Source organism: Bos indicus, chromosome 4, assembly GCF_029378745.1.
Source record: "Bos indicus isolate NIAB-ARS_2022 breed Sahiwal x Tharparkar chromosome 4, NIAB-ARS_B.indTharparkar_mat_pri_1.0, whole genome shotgun sequence".
In the NCBI taxonomy this organism is placed as follows: domain Eukaryota; kingdom Metazoa; phylum Chordata; class Mammalia; order Artiodactyla; family Bovidae; genus Bos; species Bos indicus.
In genome coordinates, this window is record NC_091763.1 from 108288044 (window position 1) to 108312724 (window position 24681).

General features: G+C 39.4%; 1 protein-coding gene across 5 annotated transcripts in view; it reads right to left on the minus strand.

Moving 5' to 3' along the window:
- The window catches only part of TPK1 (thiamin pyrophosphokinase 1), a 384981-nt gene that overhangs the window by 177775 nt on the left and 182525 nt on the right, over window positions 1-24681 (minus strand). For all 5 annotated transcript variants that reach the window (XR_011566131.1, XM_019959243.2, XM_019959244.2 and 2 more), the window contains exon 6: window positions 13424-13519. Coding sequence is in view for 4 of the 5 variants with exons in the window: in XM_019959243.2 (XP_019814802.1) it covers window positions 13424-13519 (96 nt within the window). In the remaining variant the exon portion in view is untranslated. The remainder of the gene's footprint in view (window positions 1-13423; window positions 13520-24681) is intronic.

A 24681-nucleotide genomic window follows, 5' to 3' on the forward strand; every position in this document is an offset into this window, starting at 1 on the left:
CAGCTCTCAGCTTTCTCAAGAAACTTAAGCTTAGAAAAAGAAACAGGTCCCAGAAGTAAAATATCAATTAATGAAATGAAAAGAAGATACCATGTGTACTGTTTTTAAAAACACACAACACACATCCCCTTTCCCTGCCCCATACAGTGGAGAGAAAAGATGGATGTGTGTGTATGACCAAATAACAGTGGATATCTCCAAGTACTGGCCAAAATAAAAGTGTGTTCGATTACAAAGGAACAAGAGCTAGGGCAGGAGAATAAGTTTTGTTAATGTCAAAGCAGATTATTAAAGTTTACCAACATTTGATATAAAGGGTGTTCTTACATGTAAGTATATATTCATTTGATGAATATTTATGGACGGCCAGGAAATGCTTTACATGTTTGGAATACATCAGAGAACAAACAAGCGCAATTCCCTGCCCACACAAACTTCACATTCCAGCCAGTGAATACAGAAACAACTATTCTAAACACGTCTGATGGTGACAGGTGGAATGCAGAAATTCAGCAGCAAAGGGGAAAGGGCTGGTGAATCTGGAGATGGAAGAAGAGGAGGGATGGGGGGGAGGGCAGATGGAAACTATTTAAATTGGGTGATCATATCAGGGTTCATCGGTATGAGGTATAATTTCATTAGAAAAAAATCCTTCTTATTCCATTTTCTCAAATGTAAATTTAAAGGTGAAGCAAAGGGACTTCCCTGGTGGTCCAGTGATTGAGAGTCCGCCTGCCCAAGCAGAGGACACAGGCTCGATCTGTGGTCTAGGAAGATCCCACATGCCGCAGAGCAACTAAACCCATTTGCCATAACCACTGAGCCTGTGCTCCAGAGCTGGAAGCTGCAACTACCGAAGCCCACGCACCTAGAGCCTATGCTCTGCAATAAGAGAACCCACCACAATGAGAAGCCCATGCACCACAAATAGAGTAGCCCCCACTCTCCACAACGAGAAAAAACCCGCACACAGCAAGGAAGATCCAGCACAACCAACCAAATGAATTGTTGTTGTTGTTCAGTCGTTAAACCATGTCCAACTCTTTGGACCTCACGAACTGCAGCACGCCAGACTTCCGTGTCCTTCATCATCACCCGAACTCTGCTCAAACTCATGTCCCTTGAGTCAATGATATCATCCAACCATCATAACGTCTGTCACCCTCTTATCTTCCTGCACTCAGTCTTTCCCAGTATCACGGTCTTTTTCAAAGAGTCGGCTCTTCGCATCAGGTGGCCAAAGTATTGGAGCTTCATCATCAGTTCTTCCAATGAATATTCAGGACTGATTTCCTTTAGGATAGACTCGTTTGATCTCCTTGCTGTCCAAGGGACTCTCAAGAGTCTTCTCCAGTACCACAAATCAAAAGTGTCAGTTCTTCAATGGTCAACTTTCTTTATGGCCCAACTCTCACATCTGTACATGACTACTGGACAAACCATAGCTTTGATGATATGAATCTTTGTCAGCAAACTAATGTCTCTATACTTTTAAAAATATTGTCTAGGTTTCAAGTAAATAAACAAATAAAAATTAAATAAGTAACAGGTGAACTAGAGAAGAGTTCTATACAAAACAAATCTGCTTTTTAAAAAGCTGGAACTATCCTGAAGAGGCAAGCCACAGCAACTATGACAGTCTGAATTAGTATATGGTGACGCATCTATCTGTTTCCCTTATTAGAATGGAGACTATTTTAGGCCATTGGTTTGGCCACCAAATCATAGCATACTGACCTGGATATAGGTACTACATGAAAGTTCGTTAAGCTTATTAGCAGAAGATCCCAGGAGCTTCCATAGTACATCTAAGGGAAGAAAGTCTACCGTTGGAACTCTGAAGCCAACTTTTGACATATGTTGGGTAATACGCCCCTTAGTGACCGCACAGTGAGCACAAAGCACATGCAAGCTGGCAGAAGCCAGAGCACACCAGCCCTCTTCTCTCTCCATCAAGGCATGAGGCAAAGGGTGATTAGCGGACCAGTGCGATCGTCCTGCTGGTGGATTCCACCACTAAACAGACAGACCCCATTCTCACTGGTTCCCCAGGAATACGGAAGACTGAAATCTTCCCCTAGAAAACACAGAAACCTGTGAGGAGCCCTCTGTTTCATTCACGTGTCTTATAGTACAAGAAATCTCATAAAATTAGAGTATGTCCTAAAGAAACAATGCTAGGATGTTAGCTAGACTTACTGTGATGATTTCACAATTTATACAAATATCAAATCATTATGTTGTACACATGAAACATAATGTCACACCTCAATAAAGAAAAAAAACTTTCATTTGAAAAAAAAAAAAACAAGAAAATGATGAGTCCATGAACCAGAGCTAAAACTTAATTAGTTTGATTGCTACAAACATTATCTAAATTTAATATCACATTGCTCCATGAAACTTATTATAAAAAGATTAACCATGTACATATTCTACAAAAGATATCTTATTTATATGTATACTAATTTTTATAAAATAGATTAAAGTATATATTTTATAAGATAAACATCATTATATATAACTATGTGCATGCATGCATACTCCTTTGCTTCAGTCATGTCCAACTCTTTGTGAACACACGGACCACCAGGCTCCTCTGTCCATGGGATTTTCCAGGCAAGAATACTGGAGTGGGTTGCCATTTCCTTCTCCAGGGATTTTCCCAATCCAGGGATCAAACCCATGTCTGCCCTACACTGGCAGGCAGATTCTTGACCACTGAGCCACCTGGGAAGCCCCATATATAACTACTACATATAAACTATATTTTACAAAATTAAATATTTATAAAATATATTTTAGAGAATTTTATATTTCATTTACATAAAAAATTTATATTTTTATTCTAAGAAAAGGAATATGTCAAGGCTGTATATTGTTACCCTGCTTATTTAACTTATATGCAGAGTACATCATGAGAAATGCTGGACTGGAAGAAACACAAGCTGGAATCAAGATTGCCGGGAGAAATATCAATAACCTCAGACATGCAGATGACACCACCCTTATAGCAGAAAGTGAAGAGGAACTAAAAACCCTCTTGATGAAAGTGAAAGTGGAGAGTGAAAAAGTTGGCTTAAAGCTCAACATTCAGAAAATGAAGATCATGGCATCTGGTCCCACCACTTCATGGGAAACAGATGGGGAAATAGTGGAAACAGTGTCAGACTTTATTTTTCTGGGCTCCAAAATCACTGCAGATGGTGACTGCAGCCATGAAATTAAAAGATGCTTACTCCTTGGAAGGAAAGTTATAACCAACCTAGATAGCATATTCAAAAGCAGAGACATTACTTTGCCAACAAAGGTTCATCTAGTCAAGGCTATGGTTTTTCCTGTGGTCATGTATGGATGTGAGAGTTGGACTGTGAAGAAGGCTGAGCACCGAAGAATTGATGCTTTTGAACTGTGGTGTTGAAGAAGACTCTTGAGAGTCCCTTGGACTGCAAGGAGATCCAACCAGTCTGTTCTGAAGGAGATCAGCCCTGGGATTTCTTTGGAAGGACTGATGCTAAAGCTGAAACTCCAGTACTTTGGCCACCTTATGCGAAGAGTTGACTCATTGGAAAAGACCCTGATGCTGGGAGGGATTGGGGACAGGAGGAGAAGGGGACGACAGAGGATGAGATGGCTGGATGGCATCAGTGACTCGATGGACATGAGTCTAGGTGAACTCCGGGAGTTGGTGATGGACAGGGAGGGCTGGTGTGCTGCGATTTATGGGGTCGCAGAGAGTTGGACACGACTGAGCGACTGAACTGAACTGAACTGATAAATATAAATATATTACATAAAATATACCCTATTATATAAAATATTACAAAAGCAAAGAGTCGGACACGACTGAGCGACTGAACTGAAGTGATAAAAGATCTCAAGAGCTAAGTAAGGTGCACAACAATACATGACTTTAATACCACCACTGCTGCTGTTATATTTTTATGAAGGGCTTTATATGTGGCTGACATTGCAGTAAGTGCTTTGCCTCATAACTCCCTGGTATGTGCAGATTATTATTCTGACTTTACAGATGAGAGAGTTGAGTCTTAAAGAACCAGTCATGCAGTGGAAAGAAAGTCAGCCTACCCCAAGCATCAAAGATAACCTTTAATTACAATGTGTTGGAGGCCAATACTTTTCATAATAAACATATTTAATACTTAAAACCGGTACAGATAACAAGCAGTGTAAAGAATCTGGACACGTGTCATAGAAGAATTAGTAGGAACTGTTACTGAAAAGATTCTTTCAGAGGATACATGCCAGCTAAGGTTTGCCAGGGTGTCCTTTGGAATCTGCCTTAATGTTACTGGAAATAAATTTATTCACTGAACAAGTATTTACTGAATAAGTAACTAGGAGAAAAGATTTAAAGCAGATATCCATTTAAAATAGAGGCTATAAATTTTAGTAAGGGAATGGAGTGAATGGGGCAAACAGGAAGACTAGTCAAATAAGCCAGGTAAGAAATGATAAAGGTCTGAACTAAGACAGCAGCAGTAAGACCGGAAGGAATAAAGTGGGCACAGGAGATATCTGCAGGATTATAGCAACTGCAACTAGCCATTGAGGGATGGTAAAAGGATAGTAAAATATAAGGTTACTCTCAGGTTTCTGCCAGGTGGATGGATGGCAGTGCCATTGAATGAGACAGAAAATAAAGAAAGAGAAAATGAGATTTTGTGAGAAAGATGATGAATTTTGGTTTACACTGAAATGAAGTTCCTCTGGCCTTCCAGTTAGTGGTTAGAAATAGGGCTTTGAAGTTCAGGATTAGAGACATAAGTTAGAGCGTTAATGGCACAGAATGATAACTGAAGCCCAGGGAAACAAGATAGAAGTAAAAGGCAGGTGTGACAAAATATCAATATAAGAAGAGCCGGGGAGAAAACGCAGGTGGTGATGAAGACCACGGGACTCTGATGGGTCGGGAGGGAACACAGGGACAAACAGGGTTACTCCTTAGGGAGTCAATCCTGATAAAATCACATCTTTGATTGAGTCTTAACGTACTCTGGTCTCTTGGGAAAACAGCAATGGTTGAGAGGATCTGGGTTGTCACGTAGTTTAAACACACCAATTTCTAGCTAAGATTTTCAAGCAGGCATGGTTTTCATGTCCAATAACTGCCTAAACGGGCAGCAGACATGACTTGAAACTTTCTGAGCAAACACTTTAAAGTTGAAAGAGTCCACAGAAAGTTATTTTGATTGAACTTCATGCCTTTCTGTTCTATTTTACTAAAAGACATGGCATAGGAAGATAACACCATTCTCCGGTTATAGCATCTTGAAGACACTGAAATATGTTTTGAATAAACATTTTACTTCAAAATAATTTGAGATTTGGGAAAAAGTCGTGAAGATAGTTCAGGCAGCAATACCAATCACCAGTTCCCACTGATGTTAACTCACTGACCAGACACATATTAAAATACCTTTTGCAACTTGAGGTATTTTAGTATACACTCACATAACAAATTGCTAGCCACAGGTATTAGTTTCTGCAAAAGTCTCCTGGTCAATGATGTGCTAACATCTTATACAAACACGCCACATCTGTCACAACTAAAACTGACACTGGGCACCACGATTAACGATACTCTGGACTTTATTCACATTTCACCCCACTGCATTTAGCTTTCAGGTCTCTCTTATCTACTCTGCCCTGAATTATCAATGATGATATTTACTATGATACTTTAAGGTGGCATTGACTAGATTTCTCTAATGTAAACACAGTATTTATTCCTCTCTAGAAGATATTTACACACACAACAGATTTATTGTTTTGCTCCAGATAAGACTGAAATCGTGACAAAGATATCAGCTCATTAGAGTGGACTTTACTGAAAACATCACATTACCTTGGAAAATACTTCTCAGAGGACTATCATACAACTATCTTCCTGTACATATCTTATCATATTGAAAAAGTAATTAGTCCAATCAGATAGAAAGAGTCAATCACTCAGTTGAGTCCAATTCTTTGAGACCCCATGGACTGCAGGCCACCAGTCTCCTCAGATCAGCTTAGTTACTCAGTCATGTATGACTCTTTGAGACCCCATGGACTGCAGCATGCCAGGTCTCCCTGTCCATCACCAACTCCCGGAGCTTGCTTAAACTCAGGTCCATTGAGTCAGTGATGTCATCCAACCATCTAATCCTTTGTGGTCACCTTCTCTTCCTGCCTTCAATCTTTCCCAGCACCAGGGTCTTTTCCAGTGAGTCAGTTCTTCACATCAGGTAGCCAAAGAACTGGAATTTCATCTTCAACATCAGTCCTTCCAATGAATATTCAGGACTGATTTCCTTTAGGATGGACACTTGGATCTCCTTGCAGTCCAGGGGACTCTCAAGAGTCTTATCAACACCACAGTTCAAAAGCATCAATTCTTCAGTGCTTAGCTTTCTTTATAGTCCAACTCTCACATCCATACATGACTACAGGAAAAACCATAGCTTTGACTAGATAGACTTTTGTCGGCTAAGTAATGTCTCTGCTTTTTAATATGCTATCTAGGTTGGTCATAGCTTTTCTTCTAAGGAGCAAGCATCTTTTAATTTCATGGCTGCAGTCATCATCTGCAGTGATTTTGGAACCCCCTCAAAATAAAGTCTGTCACTGTTGCCATTGTTTTGCCATCTATTTGCCATGAAGTGATGGGAAAAAATGGACCAGCCTCCTATGTCCATGGAATTCTCCAGGTTGCCATTCCATTCTCCAGGGTATCTTCCCAACCTAGCAAGGAATGAGGTCTCCTGCATTGCAGGCGGATTCTTTACCATCTGAACCATTCAGATATAATAAGTTAGCCAATCAGATATAGTTAGTCTTAAATCTGATAAGCAGCAACAGTTATTTCATATGAACATTAAAAAAAAAATTAGTCCATTACAAAATAATCATGTCCAATACTGACATTTAGCAGATAAAAATACTTTAAAACTCTCCAATATCAGCAGGTGTGATTCAGGCACCTTTCAAATGACTAGTTCTCTCCTGGATCCCTTTAAAAATAGACTATCTCCCCACAGCCCTCTTGGTCTCTGAAAAGTAAGCCCCATTGGCCTTTGAAGCCACAAATCCTGGGGGCTCATCTTCCAGACACAGGACCCCCATGATGGGGAGCCTGATGCCGGGTTCACAACCCTTGCTCTCTGGGGAAAACCTCTATTAACTGTAATTAATCTCCTGTTTACAGGTCGCCCACCTGGGGGTATGAGTTTTGACATATCAGACTCCGCCCCTCCTACCTGTCTTGTTATGTTTTCTTTCTATAGATATTTTCTGGTAGGCTTCAGTGCTTGTCACTGATAGTTGCTCTGTAAAGAGTTGTATATTTTGATGTGCCCCAGAGAGGAAGTAAGCTCAGGGTCTTTCTACTCTATCCTCTTTGGTTCATGATTATCTCCACAGTTTTTATGGATATTTAAGTTAGTCACTAATACTAGTCTCTGTGTATATAAAATTCAGGAATTTGCTCTTATTTATGTAATACTTAGGGCTTCCCTGGTGGCTCAAATGGTAAAGCGTCTTCTTGCAATGCAGGAGATCCAGGTTCAATCCCTGGGTCAGGAAGATCCCCTGGAGAAGGAAATGGCAACCCACTCCAATACTCTTACCTGGAAAATTCCATGGACAGAGGAGCCTGGTAGGCTACAGTCCATGGGGTCACAAAGAGTCAGACATGACTGAATGACTTCACTTTCACTATGTAATACTTGATTTATTCAGCATCTTATATCATTTAATTTAAAAAACTGTTTATAAAAATAACATAGTATATCAATGGAACAAAACAGAAAGCCCAGAGATAAATCCACGCACATATGGACACCTTATCTTTGACAAAGGAGGCAAGAAGATACAATGGATTAAAGACAATCTCTTTAACAAGTGGTGCTGGGAAATCTGGTCAACCACTTGTAAAAGAATGAAACTAGAACACTTTCTAACACCATACACAAAAATAAACTCAAAATGGATTAAAGATCTAAACATAAGACCAGAAACTATAAAACTCCTAGAGGAGAACATAGGCAAAACACTCTCTGACATACATCACAGCAGGATCCTCTATGACCCACCTCCCAGAATATTGGAAATAAAAGCAAAAATAAACAAACGGGACCTAACTAAACTTAAAAGATTCTGCACATCAAAGGAAACTATTAGCAAGGTGAAAAGGCAGCCTTCAGAATGGGAGAAAATAATAGCAAATGAAGCAACTGACAAACAACTAATCTCAAAAATATACAAGCCAACTCCTACAGCTCAATTCCAGAAAAATAAATGACCCAATCAAAAAATGGGCCAAAGAACTAAATAGACATTTCTCCAAAGAAGACATACAGATGGCTAACAAACACATGAAAAGATGCTCAACATCACTCATTATCAGAGAAATGCAAATCAAAACCACTATGAGGTAGCATTTCACACCAGTCAGAGTGGCTGCGATCCAAAAGTCTACAAGCAATAAATGCTGGAGAGGGTGTGGAGAAAAGGGAACCCTCTTACACTGTTGGTGGGAATGCAAACTAGTACAGCCACTATGGAGAACAGTGTGGAGACTTCTTAAAAAACTGGAAATAGAACTGCCTTATGATCCAGCAATCCCACTGCTGGGCATACACACTGTACCCCAATGTTCATCGCAGCACTGTTTATCATAGCCAGGACATGGAAGCAACCTAGATGTACATCAGCAGATGAATGGATAAGAAAGCTGTGGTACATATACACAATGGAGTATTACTCAGCCATTAAAAAGAATACATTTGAATCAGTTCTAATGAGGTGGATGAAACTGGAGCCTATTATACAGAGTGAAGTAAGCCAGAAAGAAAAACACCAATACAGTATACTAACGCATATATATGGAATTCAGAAAGATGGTAACAATAACCCTGTGTACGAGACAGCAAAAGAGACACTGATGTATAGAACAGTCTTATGGACTCTGTGGGAGAGGGAGAGGGTGGGAAGATTTGGGAGAATGGCATTGAAACATGTAAAATATCATGTATGAAACGAGTTGCCAGTCCAGGTTCGATGCACGATACTGGATGCTTGGGGCTAGTGCACTGGGACGACCCAGAGGGATGGTATGAGGAGGGAGGAGGGTTCAGGATGGGGAACACAGGTATACCTGTGGCGGATTCATTTGATATTTGGAAAACTAATACAATTTGTAAAGTTAAAAATAAAATAAAATTAAAAAAAATAATAAATGGCTATCGGAAAAAAAAATAACATAGTATAAATGGTTAAAAGGCATTGAGGTTTTAAACTGGTATGAGTTGAAATCTATACAGTTTGAAATCAACATCAAGTTTTCTGCCTAAATTGTGTCCAATACAAAGTCTCTTTAAAATAACAGAAACTAAAGTAACTGATTCTATTGCCATGTAATTCTAGGAAATATCCCAACCTACATTTTGGGAGAACTATTATTCTTAGGGCCTTATCATTTAGATATCTTCCTGCTTTACCCTAAACAATGTATGTCTTACATTTTTCAAAACTTGGAGCAATAGCTTTTAATGTTTTCCCTTGTATTCCAGGGTTTAGATCTCAAATGTGTATCACAGCATCAAAAAATATATTTGCTCTTTGAAGATTCAGTCATATCAGACAGCATCCTGATAATGTATTATTCATGACTCAGCCACAGATAAACAATGTGGCTAATAAAAGCAAAGCATTAAAAAGCCACATGTATCACAGAACCCTTTCACAAAGGAATAAAAGTTCAGGAGGAGCAGGTTTTAAATAGGTAAATAAATAAGAAATAAGGCAATTTAGGGAAATCTTTTTTTATAATTAACCTCATGTTCTAGATAGTAAACTCCTTAAGGGTAAGGACAGATCCTAATCCAAATTCTACAAACTTCTAATATGTTACATAGTATGGCTCTCAACATATTAAATACTACTTTAATTCATTTATACTATAGTTGATATTTTAACATATATGCTAATAAGATCTCACCAAATATAGACATTTGGATTACACATTCATATTTATAATTTGATAAGTGGAAAACCAGAAAAGTTTGATAATTTTCTAAGATTTATTAACCGGGGAAGAATAAAGGATTTTCTGATATAGTTCACGTGTATTTTAGGAAGAAATCTGTAAAAGCCCTCATGGTGCTCTCACTTGAGGGTAGGAGAATGTGTGGAGGGAAATCTTTTATGATTTTCCTTTCTAATGTTTCTAATCTTGCTTTTCTCCTACTATTATATTAAATCAAAGACTGTGTTGTCACTCCCAGGTAAAACATAAACTCAGATGGAAGCCCACAGAGAGTCCTCAGATTTAACACAAACATCTTTTTCAGTGTGAACAACAGCTACTTTGTATGGTTTTCACTGTGAGTTATGCTTTCAGTTGACCTAACCATGTTTCCAACAACAAAGTCATCACACCGTTCTCTGTCTTAAAATTCTTCAAAACACACACTGTTGCCTCACTGGAGTGCTAGCTACCTTTTCTGTATACTGCCATACTTGGCCACTATCTTCTCCCCTTTGCCATCTAACTCCTATTTCTTTATGTCTTAGTCTTCTCTAAAAAGCCTCTCCCCTAAATGCATCATCTCCTGCTCTCCTGTGAGTTCCCCGAGCACCTCATATGCAAAGTGCTGCCATTTGATCATGAACAAAACAGACCTGATCTCAGCTTCATGGGCTACATAGTCAAGCTGGGAAGAAAGGCCTTAGCAAACAGAAATAATTAACACAATTATCAAAAGTGTTCAGAGTATCTTAACAGAGAAAAGAGGGAAGCATGGCAATGTAGAGCAGCGGAGCGTAACCCAGAGCAATGCTGGGGGAACGCCCTTGAGGGACTCCCCTGGTGGTCCAATGGCTAAGACTCTGTGCTCCCAAAGCAAGGGGCCCAGGCTCCATCCCTGATCAGGGAACTAGATCCCACATGCCTCAGCTGAGAGCTCACATGCCACAGCCAAAACCCCCCAAGTCACAATGAAAGATTCCACATGCCACAACTAAGACCCAGGGCAGGCAAATAAATCAATGAATATTTCTGAAAAGTCCTCCGTGAGGATGTCAGGACTCCATCATGGCTTTGGCAAGAAAATAAAAATGTATTCAAGACATTCTAGTGGGAGGGAGCAACATATACAGAAACATCTTAAGGCAAAGGAGAAGGGGGAATCTAGACTCTTTTAGGAACAAGGAGAAAGGGGGGCTCATGAGGATGGGGAATGCCCTGGACCCAAAGCATGCCAGCCACAGAGGTGCCCTGTTCCCATCCTCCCCACAAAGACCTCACTACTGAGCTGTAAGGAGGGCAGCTGACTCTCCTCGCCCAGCAGCAATCCCTTTGTGACACACCACAGCCTGCCTCTGGGCCACACGCTTCCCTGGCAGCCTCCAGCCTAAGTACAGGGGAGAGGGAGGGTGTGGTCCTTTCTGCTCAACGCAGGAGTCCTCCAAAAGGTCCTCTTGCCCTGGGCCTCCAATGGCTCGGCCAACATTTTGCTCAGTTTGTTTCACAGATCAGAACACCTGATTACTCTACTCTCTCCTCCCAGCCTGAGGCTCTCTCTAGATTTTGTTTGTTGAGTTTGAGACACGATGGTTTGTTTCGTGATTCAGTGACTGAATACTGTATATAGATACTATCAGTTAGACACAATAAACGACATTCACATCACTGCCTTCCCAGCTTCCAGTGGGAGCACGAGGAAAACCGAAACTATTGCAAAGATTTAGAACTTTCTTCGAAGAAATTCCACATCAGCGATGTCAGGATGAAGCTGCTAACTCTAAGTAGGCTGTTTCCCCTTTTCCTTAAACAAACAGACACTTACAGCAATTGGCTGCTGCAAGTGGCACATTTGGTACAGCTCAAGCCACCACAGAGATGAGAAATGTTCACTCTATTACTTGTGGTGAGTTTGTAGAGTGAGCTACTTGTCAACTAACAATGGTTACAAAAGGCTTTCCCCTTCAAAGGGAGAAAAGGATTGACTCCTTCAGCTTAGTAAATATACCTTAGAATAAATCTCCCAGAACTTCTGCAAAGGAGCAAGTTTTTATTAGGGGTGCCTCTCCACCACCAAGGCTGTCCCGCCACTGTGTACCAGCCGTGGAGTTAGACTGTATGAGACTCGGGGGTTGACCCCACTCCCTACTCCAGTCCCAGATAATCAGGTAACTTTCATTATCCTGTGCTGAAACCATGTATAGGTTCATGGAGAGACTTCAGGACTGAGGTCTAATGACGGTGGCAAGTGATACCCCTACCCCTCAATCCCTCTGATGTGAAGGCATAAAGAAACTGCTACAAGCAGCCACTGCAGACAGTCAGGGAGACCAGACTGAAGGCAAGAGCTACCCAGAGCCAAGACATGAAGGAAGGAGACGTGAAATCTGCCTGCGCTGGGTCTGAATTGATCCTTTCCCACTCAAATTATTGCGAAAAGGCTGAAACACTATCCTGCTGCACTCTGAAAACCATCCAGTGTACAGAGATGCCGTCCTTGTATTCTTCCTTTAAAATGACTTGTTGGGGGCTTCTCTGGCAGTCCAGTTAAGACTCTGTGCATCTACTGCAAAGGGCATGAGTCTGTTCCCTAGTCCAGGAACTAAGGTCCCACACGCCACCAAAAAAAAAAAAAAAAGGTTTTTTAATAAAACGACACATTGATCATGTATCTCAGTTTATCTCCCTGTCCTTCCCAGGAAAATAAGTCAATTGTCTTTCAAAGCTTCAGGTGTAATTTTGTGGATCTTCACTGGATAAAGGCTATAAAAAGTTTACATATCATTTCAACTGTCAAAAATACTGTAAAATATTAAAAATTACAAATGTGTGAATTAGCTAAATGATGTGATTATATGATTATACACTTGGATGCTAGGTGAAAATCACTACTGAATACCTTAAAGAGTCCATGCATGCAAAGTAACAGACATTCCTCTCATTTTTAAAACAGGTAAATAATATTTTATTTGTTTAAATAAGAATTTGCAAGGATGGCCAAATCCAGGCCATATTTGTTGGTCTTGCCTACATACCATATAAACACACACACATACACACACAGCTGTGCAGGGTGAAAACAACTTGGGATGGAGAGCAGCTACTTCCTTTAGGCTGAGAATGAGCTGTCAGTTTTAACTGCTATACACAAGGTCCACTTCACACATTTAGGGACCCACCACTCACTGGAAGGTTCCAGAATCTGTGACCTCTGATTCAAGTGTACATGTTAATGTTTTGGCAACTAAGTACAGATTTATTCATATACTGAAGAAACCTGACAAGGGAATCCAGATAATCAGCACAAAAGCAAATAATGATTTCAGGTGAGTAAAAATAGGATTTTTCACATCCTTGGTTTAAGATTCATAAACACCAAATAGGCATCGATCTTACCTGTAGGTCTTTTTCTTCTATCTTCTTTTGGAGCACTTCAAGGCACTTGGTAAAATCAGTATGGTCTTGATCAGGAGTTGAAATAATTTCACAGCCCTGTGTTAAATAAGATAAAAGGTAGAAGTTAGTAATGATGTCGACCGAGGAACAAGATCAAGAGCTATAAAAGCAAAGAGAAAGCATCACACGTATCCTATGATGCCTGTGTTATACCTTGATCATGAAAATCATTATCATTATCTTACTTATTTCACATAACAGGACCTCTCAGCAATGATGTTAGACTACTAAAATAATGATCTGATTATGACAATCATTCTACCCAAAAAAGGTACAGCTAATACTACATTAATGGTCTTTAAAACTCACTGCTATGATAACATTTAAGATTAACATAAGGACATGGGCATGAGTATCATAAAATATACTCACAGTGAAATGACTTGAAACGAAAATGAAACTACTTCTAATAAGCGTTGAGTTTCTCTACTTTCTAAGTTTACTTACATGAATAGAAAAATACCAGCTAATGATGAACTGATGAACCACATTTTAAGTAAAATCAAGTTAGCTGTCCTATAAAATTCCTTTACAACACCTTTTTTCCCCACGTAAAAAGAAGGAGGAAGAGAGGTGCCTGTGTAAATGCGCCTCTTGGATTACCTTTCGGACACAATGACGTGAATCTGTAAGGTCTTTGCCTCCTCTACAGCAGACGTCTTACCTAGTGAAAGCACTGAAATCTATTATAAAACACCACGCACGTGCCAGCTTGCTGGCACTAGTGAACTGAGATGGTCCGAGAAACAGTGTTTTGGGAATGACACCGTCTCCTCCAGCGTCTTACAGAAGCAAAGGCGTGTATAACCAGAGCACGATGAGACTGTGGACTTCTTAATTCAGGAATAAAGCCAGGTGAGGTCTCTGACAAACAGCTGAGTAAGGGAAAGTTAAATATAATCTAGTATATAAAGGTGCCATTCAAAGAGTTCTCAAGGATACAAAACACCCATACTGGCTCTTCAATTATTCCAAAAACCATTCTCAGTAGATTTAAAGGTTCTCCTTTAACTTCAAGGTCTCTTGAAAGGTGTCGGGCTCAAGCTGTGCTTCATTCATTTATGACTATCCTACAGTGTAGTGACCAATGAAAAAATTAGTTTCTCATCATTCAAAAATATATTATGTTCTAAAAGATGCATATGTCATTTTTACAAGATCATCGATAAATACTTTCCCGACCCTAAAAGAACATTGAAATTTACTATAATGTCCAAGCAAGGATATAAAGTTGACTTCTCTCAGGCTAACACCCCTAAAAAAAAAAAAAAAGACACAAGAATATGCCAGAGCATACAGGAATATGATCAGAGAACAGGATATTAGATTGTCAACAAACCAAAAAACACTATATTGACACTTTCTGGAAGGCAGGCCTTATATTTTTATTACTGTTCCCAGTGCCTGGCACCAGTGTGCTATATAGTTAAGTTTTCAATAAATAAAATTCTTGAGGAATGAAAAGGTCTGTTGGCAAATGTGGTAGGAGAGAGTGGCATCTTATTTTACTGCCAAATATGGCAATGATTAATTATCTTCCTTTTTTAAGTACTGACCAGAGAAATAATCACTCCAACAAAGGGAAACAAAATTAAAAAGGCAAACAGAAATAGCAATACAAGAGATGACTAACAGATCATCATCTGCTTTCACTGTTATCATCCCAGAATCAACACAGATCCACAGGAAACCTTATAAAGAGAATCCAAGACATCACCTATGTAGTCCCACTATAATAGTCTGTAGATTAAGACAATAAAAAGAAGTTTAATTTGACTAAAAAACTGGACAGCAAGGTAGTAATTATCAGCAGGTCACATTTAGAAGCCCTATTTCTTTACTCCCATGACATGGGAACAAATTCCTAGATAACTGAAAGACCAAGGTCTTCACTGCTGCTGCTGCTAAGTCACTTCAGTCGTGTCCGACTCTGTGCGACCCCATAGACGGCAGCCCACCAGGCTCCCCCATCCCTGGGATTCTCCAGGCAAGAACACTGGAGTGGGTTGCCATTTCCTTCTCCAGTGCATGAAAGTGAAAAGTGAAAGTGAAGTCACTCAGTCCTGTCCGACTCTAGCAACCCCATGGGCTGCAGGCTACCAGGCTCCTCCATCCATGGGATTTTCCAGGCAAGAGTAATGGAGTGGAGTGCCACTGCCTTCTCCAAGGTCTTCACACATGCTTAGCTGCTCAGTCACCTACAACTTTTTGCAACCCCACGAGCTATAGCCCACAAGGCTCCACTGTCCATGGGATTTTCCAGGCAAGAATACTGGAGTGAGTTGCCATTTCCTCCTCCAGGGGATCTTCCCAAACCAGGGCTCTAACCTGCAACTCTTGCGTCTCCTGAATTGCAGGCAGAATCTTTTACCACTATCCCCAGTTCTTACAATATCCCTAACGAAGCCCAGATCTTATGATATCTCTAAAGTTGGCTTCACAGAATATTAAAAAAAAGCTACTTGAACTATAAGACCTAGGCGTGAATAAAATCTTACTTCAGCAACTTAAGATGGACACGCAGAGAAGCTTAAGTCAGGACGCAGAGACAGATTATCAGCACTGAAAAATTCAGACTGTATCTAAATTAACTACAAACGTCTAGAAACTCTAACCAAGGCATTTATTAGTCATCCACAGATTGTTAGAATGTTGACTAGTTTAAATGATCCTAATATTATCACAGAATGAGAATAAATTCACTAGAAGTAGAAACAGCTCCAGGAGTCCTCTCAGGGAAACTTTTGACACCTAGAAAGGAGACATGGAACATATACATAGGTCTTTGGCCAACGAAAGATGTTTTCACTGTGTTCTGGGTCTTACAATAACATATTAATATCTAGAAGAGGAAAAATATAAAAGTAAAGATGAAAAACTATCATGATCCTGCAGACAAGAAAAGAGTAGAAATGTGCTCATATTTATTTGTAATTATTGGTAATACAAAATAAGTTTCAATTTCCTGGAGTCATAAGAACTGGGCTTTATGAAGATATTCAAGATATCAGATTTGGCCAATTAAAGTATATAACATTCTAATAAACAGTTTCCAATATTAGTTTCCATTACATATGTGTATTTTACATTAAGATACACAGGAATTTTCCAAAATTTCCATAAAATTCAACTACTATTATCTTTAATTTTTCTCAGTTGCCTTATTGCCTTATATATATATATATATATATATATATATATATATATATATATATATCAGAGAAGGCAATGGCACCCCACTCTAGTACTCTTGCCTGAAAAATCCCATGGACAGAGGAGCCTGGTAGACTGCAGTCCATGGGGTCACTAGGAGTTGGACATGACTGAACGACTTCACTTTCACTTTTCACTTTCATGCACTGGAGAAGGAAATGGCAACCCACTCCAGTGTTCTTGCCTGGAGAATCCCAGGGACAGGGGAGCCTGGTGGGCTGCCATCTATGGGGTTGCGCAGAGTCAGACATGACTGAAGTGACTTAGCATAGCATAGCATAGCATAGCATATATAAATATATAATATATATGTTTTAGAATATATATTTTTTAGGATACAAATTATTATTTTATAAGCCAGCAAGTAGCTCCAATCTCATATTATACATTTTTCTTGGGTAATTTTTCTCACTCTACAAATAGAAATTTAAGTAAGAATTATAATAAATAGTTTGTTTTATGAATACACCACTTTTTCAAAATGGATTATTTTTTTATAAAATACATTTTATTGATTCCTTTTTTTTATTGATTCTGTTTTATAGTAGAATTGGAAAGAAAAAGACTTGGATTGACATTACAAATTTCAGTGTGTCAAAATCAGAGCTATTCTGAATTTGTTCTAACCTAAAAAGGATCTTTTGAAGATGTAGAGCCACAATGCCCAGTCTAAAATGCTTTTCAGTAAACTGAGATGTTTTTAGCCCTAACAATATAAAACTTAATTCTCTTAAAAATCAGAGAACCTCAAAAGTTATCTTAAAATAGGAATATTAAAATTGTGATCTATTGATAATTATCTTTCTCATTGAAGTCAATAATAAAATGTAACATTTGATTACTCATCTTGTTATTTGAGATATGAGTCACTTTATATAAATTATGATCTTGAATCTCGAAGATAACCTTATAAGGTAAATGTAATTATCACATTTTAAGATACGTAAACTGAAGTATGTGCTTAGTTGCTCAGTCAAGTCCCACGCTTTGCGACCCCATGGACTGTAGCCTGCCAGACTCCTCTGTCCACAGGGACTCTCCAGGCAAGAATACTGGAGTACAGAGAGTTTAAACAACTTGTCCAAGGTCACACAGCTGATAAGGATAGAGTATGTGATCAAAGAAGCCCATACTCTTCACCTACCATGCTTTGTACTCAACCCTGTTTACAATAAACTTTGGGTATTTTGGAAGGTTTAAGCATAAAAATGCCTTTATAATTTATGAAAAGTGAAAAGTGTAGTCGCTCAGTTGTGCCCAACTCTCTGTAACCCCATGGACTCCAGCCCGCCAGGCTCCTCGGTTCATGGGACTCTCTAGGCAAGAATTCTGGAGTGAGTTGCCATTTCCTTCTCCAAGGGATCTTCCTTACCCCAGGATTGAACCTGGGTCTCCTGCATGGCAGATTCTTTACTGTCTGAGCCACTGGGGAAGCCCAATTTACATGACTCTTTATTTAATTGGTTTTCTCCCGTTTTTACCTGAAAAGTCTTTAACTGTCAGGCAGACATGAAACCTGCCTGACTGCACGCTGCTTCCATTGTAGCCCAGTAAGACTCAGCGTATCCACAAATATCTGAAATGGGCAATGAATGCTTGGTTATCTTTTTCCTTCCTTTTTTCTGCATTTCCAACTATATGTATAACTATATTGTCACTATATCATTTATGATATAATTCACTGTTTTGGCTATTAAACATCTTTCTGATCAATATCTCTGTGTAGAAGTGTTTATTTCTGATTATTTTTCTTAGACTTGAATCCTAAAAATGAAACTACTGGAAAAAATTATAAGAATCTTTTTTATGACCCCTTGATAGATTGCCAGAGTGTTTTCTAGGAAAGCTGAAAATACGAATATTCCTACTGGTGTATGAGGATAAAAAAAGTTTCTTCTTTTAAAATGTAATACTAGGAAAGATAATTCATCATGAATTTCTTACTGTGAATTAATTTACTTGCTATACTTCCTTCTTAATTATGAACAAATCATTAAGGAAAAGCCTTTCATTGGAGTGGAAGGGAAAATAAAGATAATTCTGGAGTGTGAAGCAGGGTGGGTACTGGAAGTGGTTTGCCCAACTGAGGACTAAGGTGCTAAAGGACAATATGACAGAAAAGGACACTTTTGGGATGGGAAATAGGTGTCAACCAAGGGTAAAGAGGAGGGGGCAAGAAGATGTCAAGATCACCTTTCAAGTTGGCTCTGAAAACATGAAATTTACTATCCCATCAAATTAGAATATTGGAAATTTTTTTAAAATAAAGCAATCATGTAATATGAGTTTTGTGGTGTCTTAAAATTATAGCTCCCACACACTATTTTCCCCTCTCCACTACTGAAGCAGCCTTTCTTTTTGTATGTCGTTTTTCAGTCCCTAAGTCGTGTCCAACTCTTTGTGACCCCATGAACTGCAGCATGCCAGGCTTCCCTGTCCTTCACTATCTCCCAGAGTTTTCTCAAACTCATGTCCACTGAGTCAGTGATGCCATCTTGTTAGGATACATTCAAAAATATTTAGGGAGATACACTCAAGAGTCTTAAAAAATTGAATATATTACATTTTTAATAATGAGGTTCCATAATCTTTTATTAAACTGCATTGACCAGAACTCTGTAATAAGAAATAGCCTGCCAGATTAAGAGAACAGCAGGCATAATGCAAAATGACTTATACTCTGAATAATCAAAGATAGAGATCTAAAATTAGCCCAAACTTGTTCTCAAATTTGCTAAGAAGGGGAATAGTTACATAAAGCCAATTGGAATCTAAATGATCTATGTTCCTTGATACAGGTATGAAAATTGGCTTTTTACCCTGTAGAGATGTTATCACAAAAGTAACTATTTCCCACTTGCCTCTTTATTGTATAAGGCATACTATGGTAGATTGCTACTTCAGTTTTATTTACCAGACTTCTAAAAACATTTGTACTTTTCAAGGTAGAAATTATCAAGTGACAACTGATGAGAAACAATTTCTTCAGCAAGAATGTCACATGATTAAACTCTTAAAAACTCTTAAGTGACAGATTGCCTAAAATAATCAAGTGTTCTCTTTCTGTTTTTCTACATGGTATACAAAAGAAAAGAATAAATGTAATTTAACCTTGCAACAATTCTCCATTCAATCCCAAACACAGAGAGACATTCTAATCTGCTATAATCTTCACTGCCCTAGGTGTTGTAAAATAACCTTTCCTTTCAACATGGCATTGAACAAAAACTTTAAACATTTCAAACAAGAAAAGCACCACTTCTATTAACAGAAGTCAAATGTCATTTTAACACAGCACAGGGTCTCAAATGATGGCTTCTTGGCTAAAAGCAGAGTCAAGAGTTCCCAGTGGAAGAGGGTGCCTAAAAGATTTAACACATCAGGCTCAAAGAATGCTTTTTTATAGCCTGTTTGCAAGGCCGCCCTTTGGACTGGTCCTGGAGGACCTGAATGGCAAACAGTTCCCCACACTGACAAACAAACAACTTTCCCCAACAGTGGCTCACTGTGCCTGACTCATTTGTACAAACAACACGGTTTATACCGAGAACCTGTCTTGTTATGGTTGTTGTTTGTTTGGCCCCCAGTAAAATTTTGGGCATTAAGTCACCAGTGAGCTTCCCTGGTGGCAACGCATCACACTTACAATCTGATTAAGTGCATCCTCTGTGACTCCACTGGGAAAAGACTCTTTTGACTAGAGACTCATTTTCTCCAGAATTTCTCCCCCAATGCCTTTCCCCTTAGCTGATTCTGCTTCCCAGCCTCTCTCTGTAATAAATCACAGCTGTGAGTCTGACTATATACCAAGTCCCATGAGTCCTCTAGTCAATTATGGATTGTGGAGCCCATCGTGGGAACCCTCAAGCCAAAGAGCTACAGATCCTTCCTCCCTTAGGAGGCTTGAATAAGCTTCTACTTTATAATGTTCATACAAGCATGCAGACCCAGAGATCTGGTCTTGTCTGGGTGCTGTTCCTTCACACCCACTACAAACATGCCAAGGATGGAACTGGTCTCCACTGGCTCTCTTCCGAGTCTCCCCAAAAAGGCAAGGATGTGGGTGCGGGAGCACTGAAGGAATCGGGGTGGGGGGGGTGCTCAATTACTCAGACCTCAGCAGACACAGAAAAGGGAAACTGAATATTCACAAAAGGAAGCTGCAACCTGTGAAACTCATTTTCACTTTACTTGGAGAAAACTCCTTTTCATCCAGAGAGTTATGGTGTAATGGCCAGAAAAGTGCATGCATTCTGAGGTCAGAATGCCTGCTTAGATCCTAGTTAAACCGTTTCTGACCTGGTAAACTTGGGTGAATCGCTCAACCTCTCTGTGCTTCCATATTCAACTGTAAAATGTAGGTGACAGTTCCAACCTAATAGAATGTGACGTAAGGATTAGTAAAGTGTTAGTTGCTCAGGCCAACTCTTTGCGACCCCATGACTGCAGCCCACCAGGCTCCTCTGTCCTTGGGATTCTCCAGGCAAGAATACTGGAGGGGGTAACCATTCCCTTCTCCAGGCAGGCAGATTCTTTACCATTTGAGCCATCAGGGAAGGCTCAGACTGTAAAGAATTACATGAATTTATAAATGAAAGTAAGAAAGGATTATATGAATTTATAAACGTAAGTACATATAAAAGTGTCTGGTATCCTGGAAACACTTCAAAGTAATTACTGCCTAGTACTCTTTTCAAGGTTATGTTGGGATAGGAGGGAGTTTCAAAAGGGAGAGGGTATATGTATACATATGGCTCATTCATGTTGAGGTTTGACAGAAAACAACAAAATTTTGTAAAGCAATTACCCTTCAATAAAAAAATAAACACATTTTAAAAAAGGCTCTGCTGAGACTTTCTCACACCAATCTTTAAAGGTAGAGAAAACCTGAAACACAACAAACTTATAAGTAACCAACTGTATTTCAGCCTTTCAGAAACCAATATACTACCCTAACTGTTAATGGATAAAGGGTAGTTTCTCAACAGTCAAACTCACTTGAGAAATATACTACTAAGGTAAACAAAATTAAAATTTTGGCAGACTTACTTAAAATGATACTGTGCGTGGTGAATTTTCAAGAGGGACCTACAGAATGTCAAATTTCACAAGTGCTTGTGATCACAGAAGTCTTTTTTTATACTAAGTATTGTGTGGCACTTCGTGTGAATCTTTTTTATACCAAGTATCTAAAGGCAGCATTAGACACCTGAGTCATACAAGCTTTCAAGAGAATCTACTAATTGCTGGTATCCCAGAATGAATGACAGAATTCAGGTTGCAGGAGATCACATATTAATAGGATAAGGAGGAATTATGGTACAAATTAAAAATTAAAATTATGACAACAATTATTTCAATCAGGTTCTGCAAGGAAAAAACAAAGGCAGGAATACGTAACAGCTACAGATGGGGAACCTGTGGGAGAATTGATGAGAAGGGGGTTCCATGAGCCAAATGAATGAAGAGAGAGAAATGGTAACAGAGACCCCAGAGTTAGAGGAGAAGCAGCAGGCTGGCCTGGCCCTGGAGTCCTGGCTGAGGCACTGGAGAGGGCTTAGAAATTTAAAGAGCTTCCCTGGTGGCTCAGACAGTAAAGAATCTGCCTGCAATGCAGGAGATCTGGGTTCAATCCCTAGGTCGGGAAGATCCTTGGAGGAGGGTGTGAAAACCCACTGCAGTATGCTGGCCTGGAGAATTCCAGGGACAGAAGAGCCTGGTGGGCTACAGTCCAGGGAATCACAAAGAGAAATTTAAAGGGCATAGGCTCCCCCTTTTTAATGCCTTAAGCATGTTAAATTAAAACAAAACAGGCTTTGAAAAATAAAGACAATTTGAAAGGACTACAATTGAGGCAAGCACAAGAAGGAAGGTGTATTCCTGAGACAGACTCAACATAAAGTCCCCTACCTGTCTCATCGTTTCCTTCCTGAGATGCTAATAAGCAAAAGCCAGCCAGTTGTAAGAATATAAAGTGAAGAACCTGTCACTCAATTGTCAGTGGAAACTGCCTGTCTATAATTCCCTTAACAAAGCCTTTATAGCTCAGCATATGTTAATTAGTTTTAAAGCTTAAGCCTAAGAAACTACTGTACTCAGGGGATATATATATGTGTGTGTGTGTGGGTGTGAGTTATCCACTTAAAAAAGTGTATCAATAAATGGAATTGAGCTTTATATACTTACACAATTTTCTCCATCTGGCGTAAGAGTCAAACTTGCTAATGTTTTAAATTTCTCCTAGTCCAGCTTGCTGTTTCTCTAAATTAATTAATTTTGGACTGCCCTGGTGGCTCAGATGATAAAGAATCTGCCTGCAATGCAAGAGAAGGTTTGATCCCTGGGCCAGAAAGATCACCAATATTACCATGTCTAAAATATGCTGACATCTGGCTGGGCAGAAGTGGGTGAGAGACATAGCTAAAGGCGAAAATAATAAGATACGTGGGATTAGGCAGAGCAATGCAGATGTTTTTCACTGAAGATTAAAAGCATCTGTCCAGATTCTGTTAAATTTAAACAGAATTGAATCCAAGGCATTGTCAAACTCAAAAGAATGTTATCATTGATTTTGATTATGAAGCAAATTAATGTTCATAAATTATATACTTATGGAAAAGAAATTATTAGAAATCCCTTTAAAACCAATGTTACTAAGGATAGTTATTCAAAAGCTCGTAAGTAAACAATTTTGCAGAGTAAAACAAAATACTACCACTTTACATTAACATATTCTTTAAGCACTTCGAGAGCTCCTCCACATGTGTAACATTCAGTTCATCAGTTCAGCTGCTCAGTCGCGTCAGACTCTTTGCAACCCCATGGACTGTAGCACGCAGGGCCTCCCTGTCCATCACCAACTCATGGAGCTTACTCAAACTCATGTTGATCGAGTTGGTGATGTCATTCAACAATCTCATCCTCTGTCGCCCCTTCAATCTTTCCCAGCATCAGGGTCTTTTCCAGTAAGTCAATTCTTCACATCAGGTGGCCGAAGTATTGGTGCTTCAGCATCAGTCCTTCCAATGAATATTCATGACTGATTTCCTTTAGGATGGACTGGTTGGAACTGCCTGCAGTCCAAGGGACTCTCTCAAGAGTCTTCTCCAACACCACAGTTCAAAAGCATTAATTACTTGGCGCTCAGCTTTCTTTATAGTTCAACTCTCACATCCATACATGACTACTGGAAGAACCATAGCTTTGACTAGACGGACCTTTGCTGGCAAAGTAATGTCTCTGCTTTTTAAAATGCTATCTAGGTTGGTCATAGCTTTTCTTCCAAGGAGCAAGCGTCTTTTAATTTCATGGCTGCAGTCACCATCTGCAGTGATTTTGCGGTCCCAAAAAATAAAGTCTCACACTGTTTCCCCAACCATTTGTGGTGAAGAAATTGGACCAGTTGCCATGATCTTAGTTTTCTGAATGTTGAGTTTTAAGCCAACTTTTTCACTCTCCTCTTTCACTTTCATCAAAAGGCTCTTTAGTTCTTCTTCGCTTTCTGCCATAAGGGTATGTCATCTGCATACTTGAGGTTATTGATATTTCTCCCAGCAATCTTGATTCCAGCTTGTGCTTCATCTAGCCCAGAATTTCTCATGATGTACTCTGCATAGAAGTTAAATAAGCAGGGTGACAATATACAGCCTTGATGTACTCCTTTTCCTATTTGGAACCAGTCTGTTGGTCCATGTCTAGTTCTAACTGTTGCTTCCTAACCTGCAAACAGATTTCTCAAGAGGCAGGTCAGGTGGTCTGGTATGCCCATCTCTTTCAGAATTTCCAACAGTTTTTTGTGAGCCACACAGTCAAAGGCTTTGGCGTAGTCAAGAAAGCAGAAGTACATGTTGTTCTGGAACTCTTTTGCTTTTTCGATGATCCAGCGGATGTTGGTAATTTGATCTCCGGTTCCTCTGCCTTTTCTCAATCCAGCTTGAATATCTGGGAGTTCACGGTTCATGTACTGTTGAAGCCTGGCTTAGAGA